At 39.9% G+C, this 16,156-nt stretch overlaps 1 protein-coding gene across 3 annotated transcripts in view; it reads right to left on the bottom strand.

The window, feature by feature from the left end:
- BRF1 (BRF1 RNA polymerase III transcription initiation factor subunit) overlaps positions 1–16,156 on the bottom strand; it is a 178,415-nt gene that overhangs the window by 152,446 nt on the left and 9,813 nt on the right. For 2 of the 3 annotated variants that reach the window (XM_062630699.1, XM_062630700.1), the window contains exon 2: positions 11,385–11,465. The exons of the other annotated variant lie outside the window; for it this stretch is intronic. In XM_062630699.1, coding sequence (XP_062486683.1) covers positions 11,385–11,465 — 81 coding nt within the window. The remainder of the gene's footprint in view (positions 1–11,384; positions 11,466–16,156) is intronic. 3 annotated transcript variants of the gene reach the window in all.

Here is a 16,156-nt window from a genome sequence, read left to right on the forward strand (position 1 = left end):
AAGACACCCACCAAGTTAAGGCACAGTAATCAGCATAGAAGAACAAGAACAGATTTTAATTCTGGTTGTGTATAATTTGGCAATTTTTCCCCGTTAAAAATACATGTGATTCTTACCAACAAATAGCAACATGTGATTCTGTTAAAAAACAAATCAAACTCCTCAGAGCTAGCATCAGCCAACGTCCATCAGTAAGTGGTGAAAGCTCAAGATAGCAACAGCTAGTTTAGTAAAATTCAGTAACTGGTTCAAATGTTTTAACATCCTAGGTTGATGAACTGTATGCTTAAAGGTTTGGTTTAAAGCTCATACAGATAGAAAGACCACCTCAGAAACAGCCAAGCCTAGGTAATTAAAATCACTGGAAAATTCAAACTGGATGTCATGTATGCTGTATATTCTGAATGGAGTTATATATAAACAGAATAAGCATTTTAGTCCTAATGCATCAAGAATTTTACTGCTGTTCCAGCAAAGAATCACAGAACATCTAACACACATCACTGGAAAAATCCTAAGGGATCCTGAAATGAAAAAGTACTCCCTAAAGACATCAGGAGCAACATGAATTCTATTAGAGTTGAGCATTTCTTTTTCATCACTCCTTTTTAAGTTGTGACTAAATTAGCACAGCCTGCGCACCCCAGGCTGTGTGCTGGGAGGAGGAAGGGGGAGAAAACGGAAGATATAACGGCCTGAAGCACTTCAAGTAGAGAGCATCCATCTGCTAGCAGCAGTCAATGAACAGAACATTTCTAAAAAGCTTCCCACTCATATTAAGTCAAGCCAAAAGAACAGAAAACACCTTCCTTCTCTCTAACTGTGCAGGACTGAACATAACAGGACAGTGGGCTATAAATATACATTTAAAAAAAAAAAACTAAAAAGTGAGAGAGAAGCTCACAAGGCAGTCCTGTGTTCAGTCTCTCCTGCTGCAAAGCCAGTTTGAGAGGCTCCTGCTCATCTTTGCGTCATCCATTCCCTCCTCCACTCGGTGGTGGCATGTGGAGGAGTGAAATGATCAAAAGGAAATAGGAAAATTTTAAAAAGGGTTGGTTCATTTTTTTTTTTTAATAATGCTTGTGAAACCCAGATGTTTTCACTGTCCCAGTAAACAAACACATAGCCCAAGCCAAGGAAAAGCCGTATTTGAATGAAGGGAATGGGAAAGGGCAGATGAGAGATGGGCAAGCCAGGATAAAACTGACTTTGCTGTCAGAGATGCTTATCATGAACTGCACTCCAGAGCTGCGGCTCTACAAGATGAAGGCCTCTGATGGCAATATCACTGGAAGGAGCTCCTAACTTTTTACACAACAGCTCATTCCTCCTGGCACACCACAGCACATCAGCTCTCTGGGCAAACACAACTACCTACTGCACTTGCAGCAAGCCCCAGTACAGCAATCATCCAGGTTAAAAATAACTTACATGTGTGCAAAGAGTTGTTCTGGTTCAGGCTAGGACTAAGGTTTGCGTTTAAGTTTTTTGTTAGTTTCTTTCTTTGAGCAGAGAGTTTACATACGTTAGTCTGCTGATAAAATTGCTGGTGTTCCTGAACTGGACAAAGGACCCTCCCACTGAACACACATTTCATACTTGGTACAGAACCCTGTAGTTTCTATTAAGTTGTATTTAATACCTACATTTACATTTGAGTCTTACACCAGTGTACTGTATTTGCTTGAGAAAGGCTGGTGTTGCAATGGCATTGAGCAGAAGCCAAAGTCTTTGCCCAACTGACTTTTGAATACCATATACAACAGCAGTGGTTGTCCACCTGGGAGGACACATGACACAACTGGGAAGGCAATAAGGAAAATCAAAGCTACACATACACTTCACTTCTGCATGACGAATGAGAGGTAATGTGGTAGAGAAGCATCACTGCTTGTGCTGTTCTGATATTGCTCCCTCAGCCATCACTAGATGCCTATGACAGATACTGTGCCAGATGTGACCGAGCAGGTGCTGTTACAGCCCTGCAACAGGAATATAACACGCTTGCACATCCTTCCACAGACACACTTAAGCTGATGCCACCTGTATCCCACACCAACACATACATGTCGGCTCCTCCAAGACCATCAGCCACAACTAGATGAAAGTAGCTTGGGATCATAGCTAACTCGTATCCAGCTGCAAAGTGCAGGTAAAATGAGTACATGTGTGTCTGCAAAAACACAAGCAACTGAATCAGTCTTCCTTACAAAAACCAGCATAGACAGGCACGGATTTCTTTGTCATTTGTCAGTCCTACGGAAGGTCCAGAAGTTTAATGCTGTGGCCATTACTTAAGAAAAGCTGTCTTAAAAAAAAACTGCGATAGCTCCACCAGCAAATCACACTTGCAAAACCTCAGGCTTAGGGAATGCTTCCCTGCACTGTCACATCATCAGCTCTCCAATTTATTTCATAGAGCAAGACAAGAAGGCACTTTCAACACATGAAAAAGGAACTAGGCACTATCAGAGAACAGAGCATTAAAAAGCAACAACATTCTCCCTCTCAGGTTTTGAACCACAGTGCCTATGAAATGACACAAACACTTCAAAACTCATGTCTGGATGTTTAAAAAAATCAGTCTTATGCCATAGAAGTGGCATGATCAAAAAGACAGCAGCAGCTACATGGAACTTAACCCAGAGCTACGTTACCTGGAGTGTATTTTAAGCTTGTCTAACAACGTTCCAAAGCTAAAATGGTTTAATTCAGCAGCTTGTTAGAAGAGTCAGATTACCAGAACAGATTTTATAGACATTACTAGAAAGGGGGGGGGGGGGGAAGGAGGAGAAACGCAGTTACCTATTTTCTGCCACACTGTACAAGAAGGAAAATAGATCTATTAATATCCAACTTCATCTCCTTGTGAATGGTACTATAAAAAGTGAATGTTTTAAAAAACGTTAGCCCACTAGGTAAACTGTTGTTAAGTAAAGGATTGCTCTCAAGAGAAATGACAGGTTCCAATTACCTACACAAGGCTGTAGGGAGATAAATCTCCATCAGTGATTTCCGCAAACGTGAGACAGATATATATATATATATATATATATATATATATATATATATAATCGTACTCCATCACACAGAAATTGTCAAAGTTAACAGGGAGAAATTTCAAGATACCAGAGGGCAAAACTTCAGTATCCAAGCAACAGATTTCACAAGCATGCAGAACTTTAGAAGGCATTTCTTCTGGTTTGTCAAAATGAAGCAGAGTTTTATGCTTTCCTGACACAACAGGTTTCTTGCCTACATTCAACTAATAAACTAAGAGACAGAGCAAAGGCATCATGAAAGACACCCTCAGCTCCAGAGTCACAAACAGGCCTGACTGTCAACAAAGCAGCTGAACACACAAATATTTTCTGTTATTAGTTAAGACAACAGAAGTTCTCTTAACTCATTTGATAAAGACTTTAATTTTTTTCTTTTTTTATTCAATCAACTTCAAGGACAATCTTCAAAATTAAAAGTAACAACTGAGAGTCCACATACAGACTGAACCAACAGCTCTAAGAAAATTTAGAAATGTCTTTTCTAGTTTTTCCCTTTTCTGGCTAAGCAAAAGCAGGAATAGAATAAGGAAGACCAGCAAAGCTTAAGTACTCCAACCAGGAGAGATGCTGTGCTGTAAGACAAGAGGAAGGAAGGTAAGCTGTGAGTGACCACAACTGGAGGAAGCTTGAACTTGTTAACATGAAAAAGGACAGAGCAGTAAGTACTAATTCAGTAGTTCAGTTCTGGGCAAGCTAATTCAGTAATTTGTCACTTACCTTCAGAGACAAGCATCTGAGTTTAGTCAATCTAGACTTCCCTTCAGTGAGTGAAGAGAAACATAGACTTTAGAGAATGAGTCATTTAACTTCCTTTCGGATTAAATGAATCACACCCTAAATCTGTCTGCCTCTATGCAGAGACCCTGAAAGGACTTCAGGATGATGAGCCACCCAAGCTCAAGCCATGTCATGGGACTAGATGGAAGAGGCATGTTGATGAAGAAAAAGATACACCTGAAACAACAAACAACCTCCAACAAAACACACCCTCAGGTAAAAACCATGTAAAATTATCCTAAATATAAAGTGGAAGATGCTCTTTATCCTCCTTCAAAGAGAGATAAAGTTAACACAAGAAATGGAAAGATCAAGGAAACGAATGAGACAGAAGTTGTTAATGATAACAAAGGACTCAAAGGAGAAGACAGTAGGCAGATCAAAGAGAATAAAACTGAAGCAGTGGTCTAGCTAGAAGAGGAAGTCTTTCAAAGCCTCAGTGGGTAAAGAAATTTAGGAGAATACAAGACAAAACCAGAAAAAGAGAACTTCAAGCAATGGTTCAAAGACAAGAGAAAATCCCATGGGTTTTGCACTCCACTGAAGGTGGAGATAAGGACTAGCTTCTACCCCAACAGAAATGAAAGCAAAAATGATGAGACTAGAAATTTCATTATTGAAACTGAAGCCGGAGATAGGAGCTGATCCAGAATAAAGAATCAAAGAAAAGACTACATCCATCAAAGGAAACAATGTGGAATAATTCAAAGTCTATGCACAGCTGCAAAACTACAAATTCAGGGTGGGATGACAGATACGATGAAACAGCTCACATGGCTGGAGTCATCAGATGGATGCTTTACAGGTCCACAAAAAAGACAGGGAAGGTGACAGAGGACTCATTTTACACATAGGAACAGTCTGAATGTGTGAAGCTCTGCTGAAAAACAAATGATGGGCCAATAAAGAGTTAATGAGTCTGGATGAGATGTGAAGCCAAAGGAAACACTGTCTAGAGCATCTGCTACAGACCACCTGATCTTGAAGATAAAGCCTTCTTTAAACAAATGGAAGATGTCCTGGTACTCATGGTGAGCTGTAAGCACACTGGCATCTGCTGGAAGGGAATCATAGTGGGGCACAAGCAATGGACTTCTAGAGCACATTCAGAACAGTTCAAGTAGGAGCAGCACTGTGATACATCCACCATTCTCTAGACAGGAAGAAGTGGTGAATAATTTACAGTTTGATGGCAGGCTTAGTTACAAAAAACCCTGAGATAATAAAGCTTCAGATCTTGAGGAGTGCAAGGAAAATGGGTAGCATAATTACAAGCCTGGATTTCAGAGGGCAGGCTTCAGTTTGCTCAGAGAAGAGGTAAACAGGACCCCTTGAGGTACTGCCATGAAGGCCAAAGGGGCCACGAAGACCAGTCAGTCTTCAAGTACAGTCTCCCCAGAGCAAAAGCGCACTCCATACTGTGCAGGATGTGCAGGAAGTTGAACAGGCAGGAAGTGTGGCAGCTTGGCTTTACAGCAGCTCATGAATCCTCTTGGTCTTCCATTGCAATGTCTGTTTTCAGGTCTCACAGCTCGCTCTATGTGAGTTTTGAAGAAATGAAGCATTACCTATGGTAGAGAAAGACCAAACACTTCAGAATCTACATCCACAAGTCAATTGGACTGGCTGGGGTACACCTGAGCATGCTAAGAGTGATGGGAGTAAGGTAAGAGGCATCTTCGCCATCTTTAAAAAGTTGTAGGAAGGACAGATCACAGAATCATTACGGTTGGAACGGAACTCTGGAGATAGTGTAAGTCCAACATCCCCTGCCAAGGCAGGGCCATCTTGAGCAGGTTACACAGGAACGTATCCAGGCAGGTTGTGAATGTTCTCTTCGACTAGAAGACAGGAAGCATCAGGCTTGTCTTTCAGGGGGAAAGTAGGACACTGGAGGTGAGTTGGCTTACCCTGTTGGAAAGCTACAGAACAAATCTACCCGGAAATCATTTTCCAGACACAAAAAAGAAAGAAGGTTACTGGGAACTACCAGCCCAGATTTAATAAGGGCAGATCATGCCTGACTGCAATAAAAGCCACACTGCAGTCAAGGTAAACAGTAACTTGTGCTCTTCCCCTCATTCCATTTGATCATTCTCCCTGGCAGCCAAATTGAGGAGATATAGACTAGATAAGTGAACTGCTAGTTCAGTTAAAAACTGGCCAGATTCCAAGGGTAGTGGTCAGCACTTCAATCAGATTTACAAGTGGGACTGAAACCGAAGTTAATAATGTCCAATGCTTCTATTAACAACGTGGACAATGGGACAGGAGGTTCCCTTTCCCACCCTGCAGACAACACTACATCAGGATATTGGTCAGTACATTAATGGGCAAAGCCACTATTCAGAGGTATTTTAAGATATTGTAGAAATGAGCTGGCAGAGGCCTCATGAAGTTCAACAAGGCAAATGCAATTTATTTTTTTTTGCACCTGAGATGGAAGAACTGCAGCAGGGGACTGTTTGGCTAGGGAGTAGCTTTGCAGAAAAGGATCTAGATATCTCATGGAAAGAAGATGGACATGACACAGCAGCACCCAACTGCAGTGATGAAGGCTAACCACATCCTGGAGTTGCATTATTAAGAATGTAGCCAGCATTATTAAGAATGTAGCCAGCAGGTTGAGGGAAGCGCTTATTACCCCCTTTTCAGCATTTGTGAGGCTATACTTTGTCCAGTTCAGGTCTCCCCTGCACAAGACAAGACACTGACATACTGGAGCAAGTCCAGCAGAGAGATGCTAAAATGATTAGGAGACTGGAGACTGAAGCACATGGCGTGAGGCTGAGAGCTGAATTTGCTCAGTCTTAAGATGAGAAAGCAACAGGAGAGATCTCACTGGTGTCTTCAGCTACTCAGTGGAAGGTTAGAAGGAAGATCAAGCCAAAATCGTCAGAGATGCACAGCAAATGGACAAGAAGCAAGAGTCACATTTCGTAAGTTCTGACTAGATATAAGGAAAAAATTCTTCACAATGAGGGTGGTCAAGCATTACAGAACAGGCTGTCCAGGGAGATTGTGTCATATTCTTCCTTAGGGACACCCAAAGCTCAGGTGCACTAGGCCCTGAGCAGCTTAATGCAACTTCAAAGCCACCATTTTGTGGACGTCCAGAGCTCCCTTCCAATCTACATTATTCTAGGATTTTACTATACTCTCCTCCCTTGTTTTAGTTTTGTAAAGTAGTTCCTCATTGTTTTGTAAAACAGTTCCTCTGTTCCTCTTCTTTGTATATTCCTGTTCTTCACATGTATAATACGCTTTCCTAGTCTAACTCATAATGTATAGTTCTGGCACTATGATCACCTGTAATAAACCAGCTATGAAATCAGTGATGACCATGAAGGTTAAAGATTTAAGCAAGCAGTTTAAATGTAAGCAGTCAAAAATGCTTTAGAGAACATCTTCAGAAATGTCTTCCCATTTAGCATTAAAATACTGTAAGCTATGTTTTGGTATTTAGAAGGACTAAGGGAAAACACATTCATTTAAAGAAATTATTGAAAACACAGCACAAGAGTTCAGAAATAGGATTAAGCCAGATGCAGCTGCAATCTTCAAACTTAGTTTAAACCAAATCTGAGTATCTGCAACTGCAGCTTTCAAGTTATAATCATGCCATTGACCTTCCTTCCCCGCTCCCTTTTGTTTTTGGCCACTGAAGACTCTGACGCTTTCAATAGCTCCAAGTCAAGAACAACTCCCTTGTAACGATGACTCTGACATGGATATAGTGAGAGCAGATTGCCTGCAAGGAAACAAGAATAAACCAGCTATTTAGAGAGATTATGTAATGCATCCCAGAGCTGTAAAATGAGATTTAAAGAGACAGAACTCTGCATTTCAGCCCTGTAAGTAACCGTAGAAGTTGAGCAATACTGTAACAATTTGAAGAGACAAATAGAGGAAGAAGTCTTGCCAAAGCGTCCTCTCTCTGAGGCAGTATCTTATTCATAATTCTCACAAAACCAGTACCATTTGGCTATTTTGTCAAACCCTTTAAAACAAAGTTGAAACACCTCTTCATCTCAGAGATGTTTCAACCTCCAGTGGTTGCACATCAAGATGGTGCACAGATTTCTGCTACAAAAATCAGCTCTATGTGAACAAATACAATGCATCTTGTGGACCTGAGCTTGTTGAACTCCTGAAGCTTAGCACTCTCAATTAGCACAGTACTGCATCCTGAAAATCAAACCGATTATGAACAAATACAACAGAATTAGTCTTTCCTGCATGAATATTTTAGCAAGTGTAAACAAGATTCAAGCTTTTATAAGCAGCCAGTTCCCAAGTGAACACCCATGAACATCAGCTGGTTAAGCAAAGGAAGACCAAGACTATGAACTGCCATGCAACACCATATTACAAACAGCAAGGAAAAACACAGCAAAGGCATGTGCGCTAAGGGAGACTAGTTCTGTGTATTGGACATTCTTACACAAAGCTGGAAACTATAAAACCTTGAGGGTTTGTCCATGGCTTTGTTTAGAGCATACACGCACACATAGAAAATACACGCACACTGATGCACAAAATAATGATTTTGTAGAAGAGTCCAGAACTGTTGAGCAGTTGTTGAGAGATTTAATTTCTGCATTTCTTCACTTTAGAATGGAAGGAAAAAAAAAAAAGGTACAATTACCTTAGGAATTCTAATGAAAAACTGGTTTTCATCTAACTCTGAACATCCTTTCATTAAAAGCCCCCAAAAATAGCACCATCATGCATTCAGCCAACCCCAGCTGCTTTGCTAGTGATTAAATAAGACAGTGAGCCCAGATCACCTCCTTTTCACCTCCCCTGAAAAAGGCATTACAGCAAGGAAGAATTTGGCCCAAACTACACAGGGGAGGGAAGGGAAAGCAGGGGGAGAGGATTTTTTTTTTCTTTAAAATAAACCCAGGAAGTCCCTGCTCCGTTGCTGGACTTTTCCTCACATCATGTCAAGCCTGCAGGTTGCTGGCAAGCAGATCAGGCACAGTGCAAGACCTGCCAGCATTCCCAGACCACACACACGCTCTCAGCTGCTTTTGAATACACTGGGGATGAAGTGTATCTATCACCCATTCCTGCTTTCCAGAGCCTGGCTCTTCCCTGCAGCAACAGCCCATACAGAGCACTACATGGGGGAAAATCATGCCCTTACAGTAGTGAAGGTAGAACGCAGCCTTGATGCAAGAGCCACCAGCAAGCTGCAGGAACAGGTCTCCTGAACGGTTCTAGCAAGCTGTGCTGCACTGGCATCTCAACGGGATGCTAATTTCAGCAGTTCATTTGCAACTCAGTTAACCTCAGAAATGCAAACGTAGTAGTATCAGCAAATAAATAAATAAGCAGCTCAGCATTTTTTCTGATCAGATAGCATGGTGCTCCAAGGATAACTTCATTTTTAAAACAATCAACTACCAATGCACCTCAGTTTCACTCAATGAACAACCCGTACTTTCTCTTTAAAATATATACTGTAAGTTCATTTACTTTGCCACACTTTCATGTCTAAACACAACGGATATTAACATAATTTCACAAAAAAAACCAGGCCATGATCACTGGCCCACAGTGACAGGTGAGATTTTCTAAGTTCACTGCCATAGCTCAATTTACAATTAAAACAATGTAAAACCAAAACTGTGATTAAATGCACCAGACAACTATCTCATTATATAGCAGCAGAAAGAAAAGACATTCAAACACTAATTGCTCTACCTGAAATACCATCTGATGCTTTCAATGTCTGGGACTGAGCAAGAATATCACTTAGCTTATTGGAAATAATTTTCCCAGAGACAGACCGGCAGCATGACAAATTGGCTACAAAGTTGGCTGCAAAATCAAAGACCAAATTTTTTTTTCATATATAAAGGACAGCCACAAAAAAACAGGTGGAGAGCCTCAGACAGGTATACGTGAAAACCAAATTGTTTTCCTGTTTCAAAACTATTTGGGAGCTAATTTCATTTAAATTTGATTTTAAGCAACCATCATTTCTTGTATTTGATGCTGACAGACTTTAGCCAAGTCAGAATCACTGTGTATGACTGGGGGTCCCACTCAGAAAAGCGGTGGGGAAGGAAGATGCTCAGACACATTTGCCAGCAAACTCACCCAAGAAAGAAGTCATGTTCAGATTCCGGAAAAACACCTGCAATATCTTTGTGATTACCTTTCAGCATAAATGAAAGGGCTTTAGAAGGATTCAAGCATTCCAAGAAGCAATGGGATAGCATTTTCTCCCCTCAACATTTTACTTTTCTACAATTAAAGACAAGGAACTGAGCAGTCCATACATACCACAGGCCAATTTACTTCTTAAATGCCCACATAAAATTATTGATTAAAAAAATTTTGATTAAAATGCCTTCATCCAAAGACAAACTTAAGAAGTGGAATAAACCAACTAGAATACCTTATACAGGTTACACTTTATATAGGCATTTTTAAAACTTGGAAGTTAGCAACTTTGGACCTGACACTGAAACTAGCTCACAGAAAGTGCAAGCTTTACTCTGCCAAGCAAGCAGAGCTCATCACTGTTCAGTACAAACAGCTGAATAACATTCTGCATATAAATCCAGTGAATAATGCTGAGTAAAGCAGTCTGGATACATTTCAATAACATGGATCAATCTTAACCTTTCTATACCTATGGAGATACGGGATCAGATCAATCTTATCCTTTGCATACCTACGCAGGCGGTGTCTGAGTTCCAAGTATAAGATTTTAATTTAGGAAAATACCTTTACCTAAAATATCCCACCCCTAAAAAGAGTATCATATTAATAAAATCCATCTATGTCCCTTGGTTAACTATGTCAGCTTCCACGTGTTTGATATGATAGTCCATCAGCTGTCATACCCAAGAGTCATGAGACAAGAGTATTAATTAGCAAAAAAATGACAACTCTTGTCCATTAATATGAGTAACAGCAACTCAAAGAACATTCTCTTTCTGGAGTAAAAGCTGGTTTTATTCACTCACTTTAAGAGTGTAGATTCTGTAGATAGCAATTAAAATGTAATGAGAATGTTTAAATATCTTATGGACACTACAGTCTTTTTTCCATTTTTTCCCCTGCTCTGTTCAACAGTCACATACTAAGCACAATTACCACCAACTGTGCACATATACATAATATATGCATTATCTCATACCGCATATAAACAAAAGCATTTGAACAAGTATACTTAAAAATAAACATGCATAAAGCTTTACAAGAACTCTGATAAAATACAAAGCTACAATCACTTAACATAAAATAAAAAGTTGCAATGGGCATGCCAACCTTGAAAAAGCCCTTTTAAACTACAATAGTATTAGCAGGTGCCATTACCCTTTGTCAGCCAGCTACCTGACCTCATAAATCAGGCACAACAACCAAATGAGAGCACACTGTAAAATCAGCACAAGGCACACTTGTCTAATGAGTAACAAGTGACCTGCCAAGGTTTTGAGGTCACATTCAAACCGAAAAAATTATTGTAATGAACCATATTAATAAAAACAGAAATCATACCAACACGACTAAGCTTGCACATACCATTCTGTAGAGTTTGTGCTCGTGACTCCTTCCCCAGATTGGCATGGAATCCTCCTCCTAAAGTTGGTGTTTTGCCTGCACCTATTAGGAAAAAAAAGACACCAAAACAACCCAGATATGTCAAATGCGATAACTGAATTAAAATATTAAAAGAAAACTTACTGTGCCACTACAGTCAGTACCTGTGTAATTTACAACATGCCAAATTACATTAATAAGGGCAACAGAAGTGCTTGAAGGGCTTACAACAATGAATACAATAATCCTGTGCAATTTATTTCTTCCTTGGGATACCTTAAGATTTACATGGCTCTACAAACCCTCCCAATCTCAGCTCCAAAATAAAGTACAAAAATGTCACAATCTCTGTTGTAGCCTGAACTTGAAAATCAATACTGTAAAATACTTCTCGAAATAAATGATGAAACAATTGCTTAGTTCATATTTTTTTGTCTGAAGAATGTTCAATACATAATTTTAATATTAAAATTAACATTACTGGTACTATGGCACATAAACATTTAGCATTCAATGACGACTGTGCTGGATACTACAGACATAACACTTCAGACCAACATTAGGCACACCCCACAGCAATACTTAGGCTACATAAAACGCAAGTATAGAACTGCTACTTTTACATCTTGAGAGGTCAGAAATTAAGTAAGTCCAGGTTGCAAATCAGCATCAACTAGATGCTGGCTCTTGCATCCCTGCCAATGCTGAGGAGCCTGAATGCAGAGTTTGCTAAGAGTCAATGGAACTACTCATACAAACCAATCCCATAGAACAGGGAATTAAACTACCAAGGACAGAAACAGTCTCACACTAAAGCAGAAACGGTTTTTTAAAAAACAATCAGGCTACCTCAAGCAGGATATCTGAATGTATCGGCTTAACAGCAAGTGAGACTAAAATGCTAAATTGCAAAGGATTGAAAAAAAGCAATTTGTTCGTAGTTGGACTTCTACTTAATTCAAGTAGTCTGCTCTTCAGGATCAGGAGAAAAGTCATCTTGTTGCCTATGATGCCTATCTACAGTTTTTCTCAGTTTCTTGTAGCTATGTTTTCTTACCTTTCACCAGTTCTCTAGAACACACTAGAATGTCGTTGGGATAGAATCACGCAGGAAAGTGTCCCTTTGACTAATTTGGGTCAGGTTTCCTGTCTCTGCTCCCTTACGGCTACTTGTGCCTCTCTCCTCACTGCAGAGCATGAGAGGATTGAGAAGTCCTTGACCAGGGTAAGCATTACTTAGCAACAACTAAAACATCGGCGTGTTATCAGCACTGTTCTCAGATTAAAGCTGAAAACACAGCACTGCACCAGCTACTAGGAAGAAAATTAAGCCCATCCCAGTGAAGACCAGGACACAGGTACAAGTGATGAGAAACTGTGACCTAAATTGTTCACTCCTACTGGACTCTCTTAGTCTCCTCTCAGCTGCATTTAATGCACACCCATGTTGAGGGGGAAAAAAAACAAATTAACAGAAAAAAACACAAACAGAAAAGCTAGTATTCCTGCAGTATTAGTGTCTATCAGCCTTCAAAGCTTAATTTTCCATACAACTTTTAAATTGGGTTTCTAGCGCTATCCACAACAGAAACCAACTTCATTTCATTAACATATCCTTTCAATAAACAATCATGAAAACTCTCCCATAAATGCCCCACAGCTTAAGTACTTCAGCTCAACATTCCAGTTAGAAATGAAGAACATTCAATAGCAACCTACTCACTGGTTACTTAGATACAGCATTTACAGACAGCAATGTCTCCTTGCCATTCTTATAGGTACATCTCTTATTTCCACAAATGCTCCAAAACAAACCAACCAATGATGCAAAACAGGGAGAGGTTACCAAACTACCCTAGCATACATTACATTTTTGGTATACATTTAATAAGAATGGTTTACCTGGGAGAGGCGAGGAGGGAGGGAATATATATATATATATATCAATAGTGGCAATAGTTTTATGCTGCTTTTCTTCAGTAGCAAATCTAACTTCCTGAAACTCTGCCTCCTACCTTCATTTTTTCATTAAGATCTCCTTTATCACAGGCTACTTCACTTGTCTGAGTTGCAGCTGGAGAGCACACACTCAAGCATCAGTACAGTAGAGGAGGCCATAAACTGCAGGACAAGAGCAGAAACACGCAGCAGGGCAGGCTGGAGGTAGCAGGCTCATCCAGCACTGGAGTCAAAAGCACCGTTGCCTCCTCCTGTGCACAAAGGCTCCACTTTTCAGCCCCATCTATCTTTGAATACACAAAAATATGGAACTCTGTTGGACTATCGTTGCCAAAAGCCCTATGATACTCTTTCCCAAGTTTCCCTGTTATTACTAAAAAGCTTGCAAAAACAATCCTACAGTGGCGGAAAACAATACTATTAACAAAATAATTTAACTTACTCAGAAGCAAAAATCCAGACTGAATACAAACAACATAAAATTAAGCTGACATTTCAGTGTTTTTATTAAGATTCTTTTCATTAGACATCAAGATACAACCTTGTACATAAAAGTTACATAAAAGTGATTTCTCTCCAAGCTACGGAGTCTGCAGCAGATACAGTGGAGCTATCCAAAAGGCAAATTTTGCTATCAGAATTGACATACCCATTTCTCAGTGAGTTAACTGGAAAAACTCTCTCTTTAATTAGCATTTGGCTTCGAAAACTGACAGAAAACTGGTATGTTGAGCTCTTACGCTCAGAACTGCAAACTACTGCTGCCACTGACTATGAAGTCCTACCACCAGCATTAATCTTCAGAGGCAGAACGCAAACCAAACTCATTAATGTAACTGTTCAGCTGGGTAGTAAAAAAAAAAACAAACTATTCCAAAACCCTGTGAAGTCATCAATTTCATATAAAAACAAAAATCCCTACAAAGCCCATAATTTAAAAGTACAAAGGAAAGGAACAGCAATCGCTAGGCATAACCAAATTAACACCCCAGCTTAAGTGAAATTTTTACATTTCTTGACCTTTTCCGTTTTTCCCTCTACAACTTCAAATGTGAAATAAACAGGCTTTGGGTTTTTCACATTCAGCTTTCAAGATCTACAAAAATATATCCGAGAAGTGTTTGGTGTCTTCAAGTGCTGCCTGCCAAATCTTCAACACTTACACTAACATTTCCCTAAGCCAACCCAAATATCCTCCTTCATGAGGTGGTGCCTCCCAAGGTACACTGTCATGGGCTGACTATTTTTAGAAACTAACTCAAGACTCTCAGCTTTACAAAACTGAAGTCTCATCTTCCAAGTTAGCTTTGGATAATTACATGAAATTTTGGACAACAGAACGTGTGGAGAGATGTGTTAACGGCACAAACACACAGCTACTGAATATTCTGTGGTCCTCCCAGTGTGCCCCAACACACCAAAATAAGAGATCAGATCATGTATGTGGAAACTTGGTGATACTCAGTCAAAGCTTACACGGGTCCAGAGCCAGCCCACAACCACACATTACTCAAGTGCTAAACTACTGTAACTGTCCCTTCAAGCATCCCCACATCTGCTCCTTGCAGCACAGTCTGGGTCAGACCCAGGCACCTCAGCTGTACCTGTTGCTCCACTGACTCACTAATGAAGTAAGAAGTCACATCACCTGCTTCTCTACAAAAATGTTCCTCAAGCAGTAAAAGGAGCAAGCAAAACTTGAAGTCTGTGACAACCTTCAACAGCAACAAGAAGGCAACAGATAGCAGGAACAACACTTATCCCTCCATAATGAGGGGGCAAAGAGCAGCCACTCGGGCATCTGCAGCTTAAAGGGCACTTTCCTGAGAGCTAGTGACATGCTGAGTTTCAGATTCAACACCTGGAAAAGAAACAGATTCAGTCCCAGCATTATGGATTTTGTTTCCTCTAGATAAATGAACAAGTGAAGACAGGGAATGAAGCAGCTTGTAACCTGAAATGAAGCATATCTGCTATTTGATAGGACCAGTTCTAACACAATCCTTCCCTATGAAATTAAAACCAAAAAACACCAGCTCTTTCTTCAGGAGAAGGCAGGAGAAAACCCTTCAATTTAAAACCCACATATTTACAGTTCCAGCATAAAATCTGGATCTGATACTGCACACTTGCATCACACCAACGGTTTCATAATCAGGGTAGACTAAATAATCTAATATAAAACACAAATGAGCTTCCTACTTAAGTTAGATCATAAAAGTCAAAAGGAGAATAAGTTAATGTGCCATTTCAACTCATGCCTACAATAGCAAAATGATGTAATTAAAGTTTTTTTTAACACACAAAACTACCAAAGTCTGCAACTGAAATAATTCTCAGCCATTTTTACAGGGACACTAACATATCTGCACACACTACAGCCTGCTGAAATTGTACTGCTGAATAAATTTACATAGGCAAACTTTTAATCTACTCCATCATAGCTAGCTACCTATGGGCTTATTTTCATAACTACCAATCAAAGAGAGAAATATACTGTTGCATCCACCATGCCTGAGTTTAGGACTGCACAAGTCTATGAAAGTTACATCCAACCGTTCACGTCCAAGTTACGCACACAATTCTGCATTTTCACAACTGACAGCAGCATACTGCAGCACTTCAAGCAGGAATTTGTTGACACCACAAGGACAGCATGTAAGACTCAAGGCCAGAAAAAAACGCTATGCACTTAACTCTGATGCAAGATTGCCACCTGGAGGATCACAGAAAAGAAGCAAAAATCGATTCCGTTTATTTCACTAAAACATTTTTTTTTTTTTGCATGAAATAGA

Source organism: Pezoporus occidentalis, unplaced genomic scaffold (assembly GCF_034315485.1).
Source record: "Pezoporus occidentalis ecotype Australia unplaced genomic scaffold, CSIRO_AGI_Poc_V1 ctg36, whole genome shotgun sequence".
Lineage (NCBI taxonomy): Eukaryota > Metazoa > Chordata > Aves > Psittaciformes > Psittacidae > Pezoporus > Pezoporus occidentalis.